The sequence below is a fragment of the Ursus americanus genome, chromosome 8 (assembly GCF_024610735.1).
Source record: "Ursus americanus isolate L20-20 chromosome 8, mUrsAme1.1.p, whole genome shotgun sequence".
Classification (NCBI taxonomy): Eukaryota; Metazoa; Chordata; class Mammalia; order Carnivora; family Ursidae; genus Ursus; species Ursus americanus.
The window spans coordinates 25,280,915-25,293,869 of NC_142134.1; the positions used below are offsets into that span (position 1 = coordinate 25,280,915).

Below are 12,955 nucleotides of genomic sequence, written 5' to 3' on the forward strand. Positions count from 1 at the left end.
AGATTCCTTCCACCTCGGGAGCCCTGATGACAGGAGGATAAGGTCAGAGCGGTTTAAGATGGTAGCCATGGCTTAACGTATCAGGAGAATGGGCTGCGGCCCATTTGTCCGTCAGTTGGTGTGGGTAACTGCCGTGGGTGATGGTGCTAATGCAGGTGTTTCTTCTTGTTCAGACCCTGAGCGAGTCGGAAAACTTTCAAGCAGCTGTGTATAAACTGGCCAAGACTCCCCTTATCGCTGATGTTTACTATATTGTCGGTGGTACGTCTCCCCGGGAGGGAGTGGTCATCACGAGGAACAGAAATGGCCCAGCAGACATTTGGCCTCTAGATCCTTTAAATGGAGCGTGAGTAGAATTAAGACTCTGGTCATTTTGTATCAATAATGTTTTTCAACTGGTGAAACGAGAGGTATTTTTTTGTTTTTATATATTTTTTTCTTTAGCTATGTGCCGAATGACCTCGGGTAAGACAAGATGATGTGCTCTGTTGTAGGTGGTTCCGGGTTGAGACGAATTACGACCACTGGAAGCCAGTACCTAAGAAGGATGACCGAAGGTAGGCCTCGATACACTTCCTGGCTTACGGTGTTTTCTTGGGGTCAGGAGAATGTGCCCTTCCTATGAGAAGAACTGGAGAGGACTACAGGTGCTACCCCTTCCCAGAAAACGTACCTGGGCCTCCCCAGTGTCTTGGCCGGGACGGTGTAGTGTAGTGGGGAGTGTGGGGGAGGGCCGCTTGGCAGTTGGGTGGGTGTTGGAGGGTAAGGTTGGCCCTGGCCTCAGGCTCAGGTGCCCTATATCCTATACACCGCTAGCTCAGCTAATGACACCCTGGGTGGCTTCTTATGCCTCTGCTTACGCAGCTATAAAAGAAAGTGGTAGGACAAGAATCACGGTTTTCTATGTAAGACTTTTTTGGAAGAAAAACATTTCCCTTAAATAAATAAACAAACCAGTCAGGGCTTTCTTTGACCCTTCTAATTTTGAACATTTTATAAGTCCGTGCATCCCCAAGCAGCAGGTAGTTAGGTGTTTCCTCCTGGCTTTCCTGCCCCACGTGTTTGGTGGCAACTGTGTAATTTCGTCGCAGTACATTTTCTCCTTCCCAGCTTCCTGGAGCAGACGGTGCCATGGGCCTGACTGGTGAATTAATTTTACCAGGGTGGTCTGAGACCGGGCAAGAAGCATGTTCGGGAGCCGGAATCTGCTTTCATGAAAGGGAGACAATTCAGCTGGGCCTTGTACGGAGGCTCCCAGCACGAGAGCTGGTGGCATTCAGGGTTTCCTAAAGTGCCAAGTAACCTCTGACCCTTCTCCTTACAGGACGCCTGCCATCAAAGCCCTTAATGCCACGGGCCAGGCAAACCTCAGCCTGGAGACGCTCTTCCAGGTAACTTACCGTGCCGTGATGACCAGCGTTTACCCAGGGTGTTTGCTGTCTTTGTTAATAGTGATTAAATAGAAGAAAAGAAAAGAATCTTCTCTGAAATCAGGCAAAGGTGGTAGATGAAGTGTTGGAGTCAGAGTTTCACCTGGTTGAAAACGTTTTTAAAAAGTCCGATGACATTTTGTGAACTCGTTTCAGTATTGTTAAAGTATCCCTCTTCGCCTAGGTTTTTCTGCCTGTTAAAGACACAGCTGTATATATGTTCATTGTTTAAAAGGAGAAAGGATTCAAAAGTCTGTAGCTCTGTCACCCCAAGACACGCTAGAGTGTTAGGTAGTTTTATTCTTCCTATAGATATTTTTCTACCTTTTAATAGTCTTTGTAATATGATCTTTTTCCCATGCAGGTTTTATCAGTGTTTCCAGTTTATAACAAGTAAGTGACACGTTCAACGCATCTGTTCATACATCACCCAGAATGGGGGACTCACTCCCGTACTCTTTGGCTGAGCAGGGTTCTGGGGGCCTCTACGGGTCAGGCTTTCTAGGTGCTGTGGGTACAGCAGTGAACCAAACCGAGTCCCTGCTCTCATGGGACTAGCATTCTGCCGGCGGGGAGTAGGGAGGAGGCGGGGAGGGGCTCATAAACAAATATATCATAAGTCAGGTGAGAAGTCCATGAAGAAAAACAAAGGTAAGGAGGATAGAGTGGTCCAGAAGGAGGAGGGCAGTGATGTGTTCATCGTAAGTCAGTCTGGTACTGGGACTGCCTCCCCCGATTATGAGCACCTTAATTTCACTCTGTTGGAACTAATCTTTAGACACCGTTGGCTTCCCTTTAACTTCCTGAGACGTTCTGTCACCACCATGCTCGGTCTACGGATAATTCAGCATCGAAGCTGTTGTTTCTCTTTTAGCCTGTACCCTTGATAGGAGCATTCTGTGAGCGGTGGCTTCTTGCTCTGTGGCCCAGGGTTTGACCCACATTGTCCCCTGACGTGAACCCCTGGGCCGAAGCTCCTCCTCTCACAGGAAGCTCTTCATTAAACCTGAGAGGCAGCCACGAGACTTGGACAGGAACCTCTGAAGGTCCCTTGTCACCATAAAAGCCAAGCTGCCTAGACCAACAGCCTGCTCTCCTTGTCTCCTCAAGGTGGTGCTTCTTTGCCTTATCGGCTCCTAGAATTAGCTCCTCAGGGCTGAAGACACCTTCTTTTGCTTGTGAGGTGGGGCTTAATTAATACAACGACAGAGGAAGCATCTGCGAGTCAAAGCAGCTTTATGTCCTTCCTTTCCTTCGGTACTTCCCAAACCCAGCATTTCCTACCTTCTCGTTGTATCTGCTTTCTCCAAGGCAAGAATACCAAAGTGGTCCTCTTCAGGAAATAGCCTGACACAGACAAAACCTGTAAAGCGATTTTTAGTTTCAAATACCCAACTGATTTTTTTTCTTTGAAATGAGCCTGTCTTACACAAACACAACACGGTTTTCCTGATGGCCTCTGGAATAACTTTTGTATACAGGTACTTAAAGACTCCTTAGCTCTTATGACATTTTCAAAGCTGGTGGTGGTCTTTTCATTTTGTACCATAAGAGGAATATATCTTCAAATTGTCTCTTTGAAAGTTTTTTTCTGTAAGTAGGGCCTGATAAAAAGATTAGCACGAAAAAATTCATTCTATAGACTATATTCTGACAGCCAATACAGAAAAACAAATTAGTCAGTACTTTGCCCCTCGAACAAATGAGCTTTTGGGTAACAAATGATACCCAATGTTATGCTACCAGACTAGCTCTTTGGGTGGGGAGTGCAGAGTGGGGCCACCCAAAAATAAATCAAAGACCCCCCTGAATTGTAGCATTTATTGACTTCCATAGTGTAAATATTCCCACCTGGCCTTTTTCAGGCTTATGATTGATTGACTTCTAAACTTCCTGCGCGGGTAACAATTGGCTCTACCAGCCTGTAGGAGCCGTCTCCACCACACAATTGACTGTATCCTTTCCAGTATGGCACAGTTTTGCCCTTCTAATATTCATTTTAAAAATAGGGGTGTTCCTTTTTGTATGTTCTTATAGTTTTTAAAATAATTATATAAATGATTATATCTTTTAAAATCAGTATTAAATTAGTATTGAAATAAAATATATAAAAATATATTTTTTTAAAGATTTTATTTATTTATTTGAGAGAGAGAAAGCAGGAGCAGGGGGAGGGGCAGAGAGAGAGGGAGAGGCAGGCTCCCTGCTGCAGGGCTGGAGCCCAGGACCCTGAGATCATGACCTGAGCTGAAGACAGGTACTTAACTGACTAAGCCACCCAGGCACCCCAATAGTTGTTATATTTTTTGAAAGCATTGATCATGCTGTCAACAGCTCTTATAATTTTAAATAGGTACACATAGCCAATTGAATATATTGTATAGTTGAGTTAAGCATTCTCCAGTTGTTAGTTTTTCCTCTGTTAAAACTCTTAAATAAACATATTTGTACATGCCCCCCAACCCCCCTGCTTTTGGATTACTTTCCCTGGCTGAATTCCCAGAAGTAGGGTTACTGAGTTAAAGGCTATGAATGTTTAAATGGCATATGAAATGTTTTGTTGAAATAGAATTGTTAGAAATTATAAGTAGTTAACCAAGTAATATTTTTCTCTGTTGTGTAGTTGAAAATCCAAGAGGAACTGCATTTATTATTTTATTAAGATTTATTTATTTTAGAGAGAGAGGGTGCACAAGTGGTGGGGGGGGGGTTTGTAGAGGGAGAGAGACAGAGGGGAAGCAGACTCCCCGCTGAGCAGGGCTGGATCCCAAGACCCTGGGATCTTGACCTGAACTGAAAGCAAGAATCAACCGACTGAGCCACCTAGGTGCCCCGAGGAACTGAATTTAAAGGATATTTACCACTGAGCCAGAATTAACATAGATCCCTGACTCTCATGCCCTTTCCTTGTAATGATTCCTGGCTAGGAAGGCTGTTCACTGTGCGAAGTGAACAGAAAGAAATTGCAACAGAAACAGCTCAATGCTGCCCCCTTGTGCTGTTCTACAAACTTACACTCACCTGCCCTAGAACTCCATCCTCTGATGTGGCTGTAAGCGGAGAAACTATTGAAACGGGAGAACAGAATTATGAGCAAAGTAAATAAATAGCTGAAGCCCTTCTTCAGGGAATCTCCACTACCCTTGGACGAGCTCCGCGTGCACTTACGGTGCTGTCTTCAGGCCGGTGCACAGTTTGGGCCACTACATCGTCCTAATCCTGAACAGCCCAGCTCCAGATGCTTTGAGCATGCCTCCCAGCTGGTGTCTGGAACAAGAGGTAGCTGAAGGGAGTGAGGGGAAGCGGTCCTAGTGTGCGTGTGTGCATGCATGTGCATGGATTCCTGTTGTTCTGGTCTCTTGCTAGGCAGTCTGTTGAATAAATTACATTGTACTTTTCATCCTTAGATCTGGGTGAATGGGCCCCCTGACTTTATCCCTGAGCTTTAGAGGCTGCCCTCTGACCTTCCTCTAACCTTCCCTTGATATAAGGAATCCAGTGGGCCAGGAGCATTTGCCCAGCCGATGAGCTCCAAGCTATTGCCAGGGCCTGCGTGGTCCACTGTCCTGGGTGGTGTTCTCCTGGTGGGAGTGTGTAGCCGCTGTGGACATCCTGTGCCTGGCGGGTGGCCAAGGGATGGCTTTTCCCTGGAGTGGTGCTTGAAGCCTAGATGCAAAGGCCGAGATGTCCACACACGTGCAGCTTCTGTTGTAGGGCAGAGCCAAGGGCTGAGGCCAGTGGCTGCCTCTCCCTCGTTGCCACAGCGTGAAACTCGGAGGAGTCCGAGAATTTTAAATTTGAACGTGGCCTTCCATAGTGTTGTCAAAATAGAAAGGAAGGACACCGTGTGATCACTTGAATTTTAAATTTTCAACATTCGGACATACGTGGGCTTCTATTTGTATTCTTTTCCTACGTCCCAAGGGTTAGGGAAGGGCTTGGTATTTTTTTTTTTTCCTCTTGGAATATTAGAGACAATGATATGCATATAAAAATTCCTCTCATTGCTTTCAGCTACACGGTTTATACTACAGTAATGAGCGCTGCCAACCCGGAGAAGTACACGACTAGGATCAGGAGCCTGGGTTAAAAGTAAGTAAGCACGAGTGGATTCAACCATGCTATGAAAGTTTTGCTCGTTTGTTGTTGTTTGCTCATTTGGGGACATTGGTGGGTGTGCTGGTGTTTCCCACAGAAGATGGTAACGTCTTTAACATCTATGCATACAGAATATTCTTCTGACAGACATCTGGCAAACGGTTGTCATTTGTGTCAGGTTAATGTCACTCTTCGGTATTTATCTTGAATTTGTTGGCATGAGAGCTAATCTTCTCGTGCCTAATGCCCTTTGTCCCTTACTCAAACCTATTCTCAGGGCAAGGTGTTATCTCTTAGCTGACACAGAGGGGGAAATAATTGGGAAGACTTGCGTGTCCCCAGCATAATAGTGAGGCAGGCCCAGCACCTCGACAACTTGAGAAGACAGATAGTGACGGCAGAGATCAGCTGCAGAACTTATTTCAGGCATCGGTGAGCCCATCGGTGAGGGGAAGGACATGAGGAAAAAGCAGGAGTCCTGAAACCAAACCTAGGCAGTTTTCCCTATTGCCGGGTTCTTCTAGAACTTGTCAACCTGGCCTGACGTTTTGGTCATTTGCTTATCATGGCAGTGTTAAAAACTGGTGTTTGAATTAAGTACATTTATTTTTCTTCCTTCACAGATGATTTCTTAAAAGTGAAATTCTTGAAGAGCTGTACTTTAAAAAACAAAACCAAGTGAAAGGATTGTATTATTTTAGGAACAATACAGGTCCTTCCTCATTAGGCTTTTCAGTCTTGTCAAGCGGGGGCAGGAGGACCACTTGGCAGCTTGTACTGGTGAAGTGGGTGGTAGGCGCCTTGCATTTGCTTCTCTTCATCGCTTGTGACCCTCTGTAAGCTCTGTCTGTGCTGACTGGAGCAGCTCAAGGAAAATTGGTCTCAGAGGTCAAGCCACTTCTCACCACCACATGTAGCAATGTTGTCAGACCTCAGCTTATGAAGAAATGAGCTGGCTAGGCCTCTTTGTTTCTTATGAAGTGCTTCTGGAAGATATGAGGAAAGAAAGGTTCTTCTAAAAGAAATGGAGAACTGTAGTTTGAATAGAGCCTGTTGGAGTGTTTGTTTGTCTGAGCTTTGATCACGTGTTTCCATGGGGTGGGACTCTCACTTTTCATAATGTGTCTAATGTTTCTTTATAAAAACTGATGGGCTTCCTTTTTCTACATAGCTACTTTCTTACTGCTTTTTGAAAGCAATATGAAACCAAATTATTTCTGATTGTCACTTTTCATTAGTTAATAAAATGTTGAAAGAGATGTTGGCAAGGAGAATAAATATTTTTTCCAAGACATTTCATGTTGTGCTCTCCCTCCATTGTTATCCCCGAAGTTGTGTGGTTCTGAGCAGCTGTCCCGAGGAAGCAGCTCTCGTAGATGTTGTTTGAATGTCAGGACTCAAAGGAGGGCACAGCTGTGTTGTAGAATTTGATTTTTTTTCACACGTACAAGAAAGAAACTTCCCTGAGGACGCAGCGAGAAAGGTTAGAATGCCCGAGCAGTGAACGGACGTGGTGTTCTTGTTTAGTGTGTCAGCAAGAACGGAGGAAGACGGGTGAGTGGAGGGGAGTGTTAGCCAGGCACCGGTCACCCTGCCTCACTCTACCCCACACCTCACTAGCGGCCCGGAATATTCATGCGGCTTCTTGGACAGCGTTGGATCCACATTGTTAAATTTCCATCATCCAATGTCCTTTTTAAAATCAAACATCAAGGGGCGCCTGGGTGGCTCAGTCGGTGAAGCGTCTGCCTTCAGCTCAGGTCATGATCTTTGGGTCCTAAGACTGAGCCCCTCGTTGGGTTCCCTGCTCAGCAGGGAGCCTGCTTCTCCCTCTGCCTCTGCCTGCCTCTCCTCCTGCTTATTCTCTCTCCTTCTCTCTGACAAATAAATAAATAAAATCTTTAAAATAAAAAAAAAATAAAATCAAACATCAAGAGTAATTTACTCTTGCCAGACATGTTAAACTATGATGGAGTCTAGAAATTTCTACTCATTAGTTACTTCCATGCTTGTTTTCTAGACTACAGACTACGATCTTTGGATGGAAATTTGGGGAATAGCCTAATTTTAACCAGGCAACATGAAGGCATTGAGGACTTCTCAGCAGGAAAGTGATTTAAGTAATTGAAATCTCTGGTTGTTTTTAAGAACTGTGTTCCTTGTGCCGTGTGGTTTCACCACGATGTGTCTAGATGTAGATTTCTTGTCATTTAGCTTCTTGGGATTTGTTATGCTCTCCAAACTTCAAATTTATTTCTTTCATTCAAGCTTGGAAAGTACTCACTCTTCTGTTGCTGTCCTACATTCTCTTCCGTCTTCTCTCCTGACCTCCCAAGTTTGTGTGTTATCACACCTTCTATCTTCTGTCTCAGCCCTCTGACATTTTGGGGGGGTGGGGGAGAATGCAGGTGTGGATTTCTCTCTCAGTGACATACTCCAGGTAATGTCTTTATTTTTTTCTGTAAAATCAGAAATATTTCTTTAGTGAATTATTGAGTTTTTAATATCAAAGATAATATTTTATTATTTATTTGTTTGTTTATTATTTTTTAAAAGATTTATTTATTTATTTTAGAGAGCATGAGCCAGAGGGGTAGAGAGAGAGAGGGAGAGAGAATCTCAAGCAGACTCCCTGCTGAGCACAGAGCCTGATGTGGGGCCTGAGATCACGACCTGAGCCGAAACCAAGAGTAGGACGTTTAACTGACTAAGCTACCCAGGTGTTCCTCTTTATTTATTTTTTAAAAGATTTTATTTTTAAGTAATCCGTGCACCCAGCATGGGGCTCGAACTTGCAACCCCAGATCAAGAGTTGCATGGTCTGGGGCACCTGGGTGGCACAGCGGTTGAGCGTCTGCCTTTGGCTCAGGGCGTGATCCCGGCGTTATGGGATCGAGCCCCACATCAGGCTCCTCCGCTATGAGCCTGTTTCTTCCTCTCCCACTCCCCCTGCTTGTGTTCCCTCTCTCACTGGCTGTCTCTCTCTCTGTCAAATAAATAAATAAAATCTTTAAAAAAAAAAAAAAAGAGTTGCATGGTCTACTGACTGAGCCAGCCAGGTGCCCCTCAAGGATAATATTTTTATTTTAGATGGGCTATTTGCTACTTTTTCAAACTGCTGGGATCTCTATGGGCTAGCATCTGTTCCTTGCTTTGGTTTTTTGTTACACTTCTTAATCCCTACTTATTTTATACTCTACTTCTAAATTCAGTCATCAAGCCTGCCGGTGTCTCACTTGGCTGTTTGTTTTTGTTGAATCTTCCTCATAGAAGTTTCTCTGGTGTTCCACAGTTTTGGATTGTGTTCCCTTGGAAATCCTGAAGGCCGGGGTTGACGGTACGCCGCCCAGAAAGAATGTGTCTGTTCATTTCTCAGCTGTGGTTTCTTAGAACATTCAGTATGAATTGGAGCCTCGGTTTACATTGTGTGAGGGCAAGCCTGTGGCTTCACCTTCACAGAGCAGAGCCGGCCCCTGCGCAGGCTGATGTCCTCGCTCTATCTTGTGTGCGTCCCAGGCAGGGTCCCTCTATCCCCCACCTGCCAACGCAATTGTCAATGAACCCAAGGGTCTAAGTTCCTGGGACCTGCAAAGATCCTTCAGGCCACCCTGCCTCCCGGGCCTGCTCCCCTCCCAAGCTTCTCTTTGTTCCCCATCCTCCCTATATTCCCTTCATCCCCCCACCATTACTTGCTAGCTTAGCTAAGTATGCGGCCTTTAAGAAAGGTGCTTGTTTATCAGCTTTAGTTTTGTAGTGGGAATGTTTTTTCAGGATATTTCTCCCTCCAGAGTATCCAGAAATCAAAGCGGTGATGAGCGATTTTTTTTAAGTTCATTCGGTGTAATTATGGAGAGTGCACTGATGGGGGCTGGTGATGGAAAAGCGAAAATCAGTTAGCTTGACATTTCAGTAGACCGGCTAAGAAGTTAAGATGGATTGCAAGGTGTGGAGACGGCCTGAATGTTCATGGACAGACGAATGGATAAAAAAGTGTGGTCTGTACAGACGCTGGAGTATTATTCAGCCTTTACAAAGGGGGCGTCCTGCCATAGGTGATAGCATGGATGAGCCTTGAGGACGTGATACGAAGTGAAACAAGCTAGTCACAGAAGGACAACCGCACAATCCCACTTGTTTGAGGTTGATGGGGCTCAGGACACGCTACCCCAGAATATGGCACATTGGCGTATTGAATACTTTCAGCTGAAGGAATTTGGGAGAACAGCAGAAGCAGAAAGGCCACTCTGACTTCCTCGCCCAAGCCTTTCTTCCTGGAAACAGGTCCTAGAACCCTCCTGCGGAGGCGTCCTCCCTGTACCCAGAGGAATGGAGCATCCTTGGCTCTGAAGACAGTGGGACCCAAAAGAATCCTTGCGAACAGTCCTCACTGAGTGTCCCCTAGTTTCCTATAATTACCTCATACTCCTTAACCTATCACATGCCTCCATGTCTGCCTCCTCTTCATCCGATGTCCCATAAAGAAGCACAGATCCATCCCTTTGGGTCTTCATTTCCTTATGAAGACCCCTCATCATGTGAAACTTCCATTGAATAAATTTGTATGTTTTTCTCCTGTCTTTGTCAGTTTAATTCTCAGACCCAGCTAGGGATCCTTAGACAGTAGGAAAAAAACTTTTTCCTCCTCTACAAAATACCTAAAATAGACTCACTGAAGCCAGGGGCTAGGGATAAGTTCTGCAAGTCAGGCAAGATGAGTAAGTTCTAGATACACGATGTTCAACATTGTACCTATATACCATATTATGGTAAACTTAACAATACTGTATTTTACACCTAAAAATTCGTTAAGAGGGTTGAGCTCATGTTAAGTGTTCTTATCATAATAAAAAATTTAAAAGCCAAAAATATGTTTAATAAAAAGTATTTTTAGAAAATTAACATGGCTTGGCCTACGGTGGTTGAACAGGTGATGGATAGAGTTGATTTTTAAAGTATTTTATTTGTTTTAAGTATACAAGTAACATATACCTATTATAAAAATAAATCAGGGGTGCCTTGGTGGCTCAGTCGGTCGAGCCTCCCACTCTTGGTTTCAGCTCAGGTCATGATCTCAGGGGTGGGATCGAACCCTGCCTCCTCGGGCCCCATGCTCAGCAGGGAGTCTCCTTCACCTCGCCCTCTCCCTCTGTCCCTCCCACCCACTTGCACACTCTTTCAAATAAATAAAATATTTAAAAGATAAATAAATAAATCAGGGACATGTGGGTGGTTCAGTCAGTTGTGCGTCCGACTCTTGACTTTGGCTCTGATCATGACGTCAGGGTCATGAGGTCGAGCCCTGCATTAGGCTCATGCTCAGCACAGAGTCTGCTTGAGACTCTCTCTCCCTCTGCCCCTCCCTGCACTCGTTCTCTCTCTGTCTCTCTCTAAAAATAAAAATAAGTAAGATCTTTAAATCAATCAGTCAAAGAGTTCATAGTGGTAATCCTTTGCCTGTCTTCCCTACTCATAGACTGCACTCCCCCGAGTACCATTCCTTAGAGATAACTGCTATCTGTACTCATGAAGAGTTTCTTAATGTGTGTATGTTTTAAAATGTAGATTTTATTCAGGTCTGGTGAGGCTAACAGGTCCAGGGACAACTGCCATGAGATAGTTTGTTACAGTTCCCACGAGGAAGGGGACACAGCCGGTGCCTGCAGGCCACAGGAAGGAATACTGAGATTGGTCACAGGCAGACAGAGTGGGGAACTCGGAGGTATCACAAATCCAGATTTCAAGATATACTGCAAAGCTGTAGTAATCAAAACAGTATGGAACTGGCACAAAAACAGACACCTGGATCAATGGAACAGAATAGAGAACCCAAAAATAAATCCACACTTATTTGGTCAATTAATCTATGACAATGGAAAGAATATGCAATGGGGAAAAGACATTCTCTTCAATAAATGAGACTGGAAAAACTGGACAGCTGCATGCAAAAGAATAAACCTGGCCCACTTACTTACACCATACACAAAAATAAATTAAAAATAGGTTAAAGACCTAAATGTGAGACCTGAAACCATAAAGATCCAATAAGAGATCATAGGCAGTAACTTCTCTGACATCGGCCATAGCAACTTTTTTCTAGATCTGTCTCTTGAAGCAAGGGAAACAAGAGCAAAATTAAACTATTGGGACTTCATCAAACTAAAAACCTGTGCAGCAAAGGAAACTATCAACAAAACAAAAAAACACTGAATGGGAGATATTTACACATGATATATCCGGTAAGGGATTCATACCCAAAATATATAAAGAACTTATACAACTCAACACCAAAAATACAATCCAATTAAAAAATGGGCAGAAGATCCGAATAGACATTTTTCCAAAAAAGACATAGAGATGGGCAATAGACACACAAAAAGATGCTAAATATCACTAATCATCAGGGAAATACAAGTCAAAACCACAGGGAGATATCACCTCACATCTATCAGAATGTCTAAAATCAAAAAGACAAGAAATAGTGTTGGCGAGAACGTGGAGGACAAAGGAACTCTTGTGCCCTGTTGCTGGGAATGTAAATTGGTGCAGCCACCATGGAAAATGGTATGGAGATTCCTCAAAAGGTTAAAAATAGAAATACCATATGATCCAATAATTCCACTATTGGGTATCTACCCAAAGGAAAATGAAAATGCTAATTTGAAAAGATCTATTCACCCCTGTATTTATTGCAGCATTATTAACAATAGTCAAGATATGGGAGGGGGCAACCCAAGTGTCTACAGATAGATGAATGGGTAAGGAAGAAAAGGTATAGATATTTGATGGAATATTACACAGCCATAAAAAAGGATGAGATTGTGCCATTTGAGATAACATAGATGGACCTAGAGGGTGTTATACTAAGTGAAATAAATCATATTGAGAAAAACAAATACCATATGATTTCACTCATATAAAAAACAAACAGCAGAATCAGACCTGTAAATATAGAGAACAAACTATTGGTTGCCAGAGAGGAAGGGGGTGGGAGGATGGACAAAACAGGTAAAGGGGAGCAGGAGATACAAGTTTCCAATTATGGAATGAATAAATCACGAGGGAAAAAAGGCACAATATAGGGAATGCAGTCAATGATACTGTAACAGTGTTGCATGGTAACAGATGGCAGCTACGCTTGTGAGCACAGCACAACATATAGGATTGTGGAATCACCATGTTGTACGCCTGAAACTAATGCAACATTGTGTATCAACTATATTCACATAAAAATATTTTAAAAAGAATGTAAATGTTATTCAGCTAAAAAATATGTAATTTAATCACAATTAAAATTTAATCTAGTTTAATTCCAACAAAGTGAAACAATTTACATTCCCATCAGTAGGCTCTCCCATGGAGAGGCTCCTTTTCTCATACTCTCAATAATAAAGGATTTTATCAGTCTTTTAACTTTTAGTGAACTTGGG

General features: G+C 43.6%; 1 protein-coding gene across 6 annotated transcripts in view; it reads left to right on the top strand.

Annotated features, from left to right (window-relative positions):
• The window catches only part of NAAA (N-acylethanolamine acid amidase), a 34,370-nt gene that overhangs the window by 15,803 nt on the left and 5,612 nt on the right, over nucleotides 1-12,955 (top strand). For 2 of the 6 annotated variants that reach the window (XM_087864078.1, XM_087864076.1), the window contains exons 6-10: nucleotides 174-346; nucleotides 495-557; nucleotides 1,325-1,391; nucleotides 1,795-1,823; nucleotides 5,445-5,522. In XM_087864078.1, the coding sequence (XP_087720204.1) occupies nucleotides 174-346; nucleotides 495-557; nucleotides 1,325-1,391; nucleotides 1,795-1,823; nucleotides 5,445-5,520 (408 nt within the window). In that variant the 3' untranslated portion in view covers nucleotides 5,521-5,522. The other 4 variants (XM_045789778.2, XM_087864079.1, XM_087864077.1 and 1 more) reach the window with 4 other exon arrangements.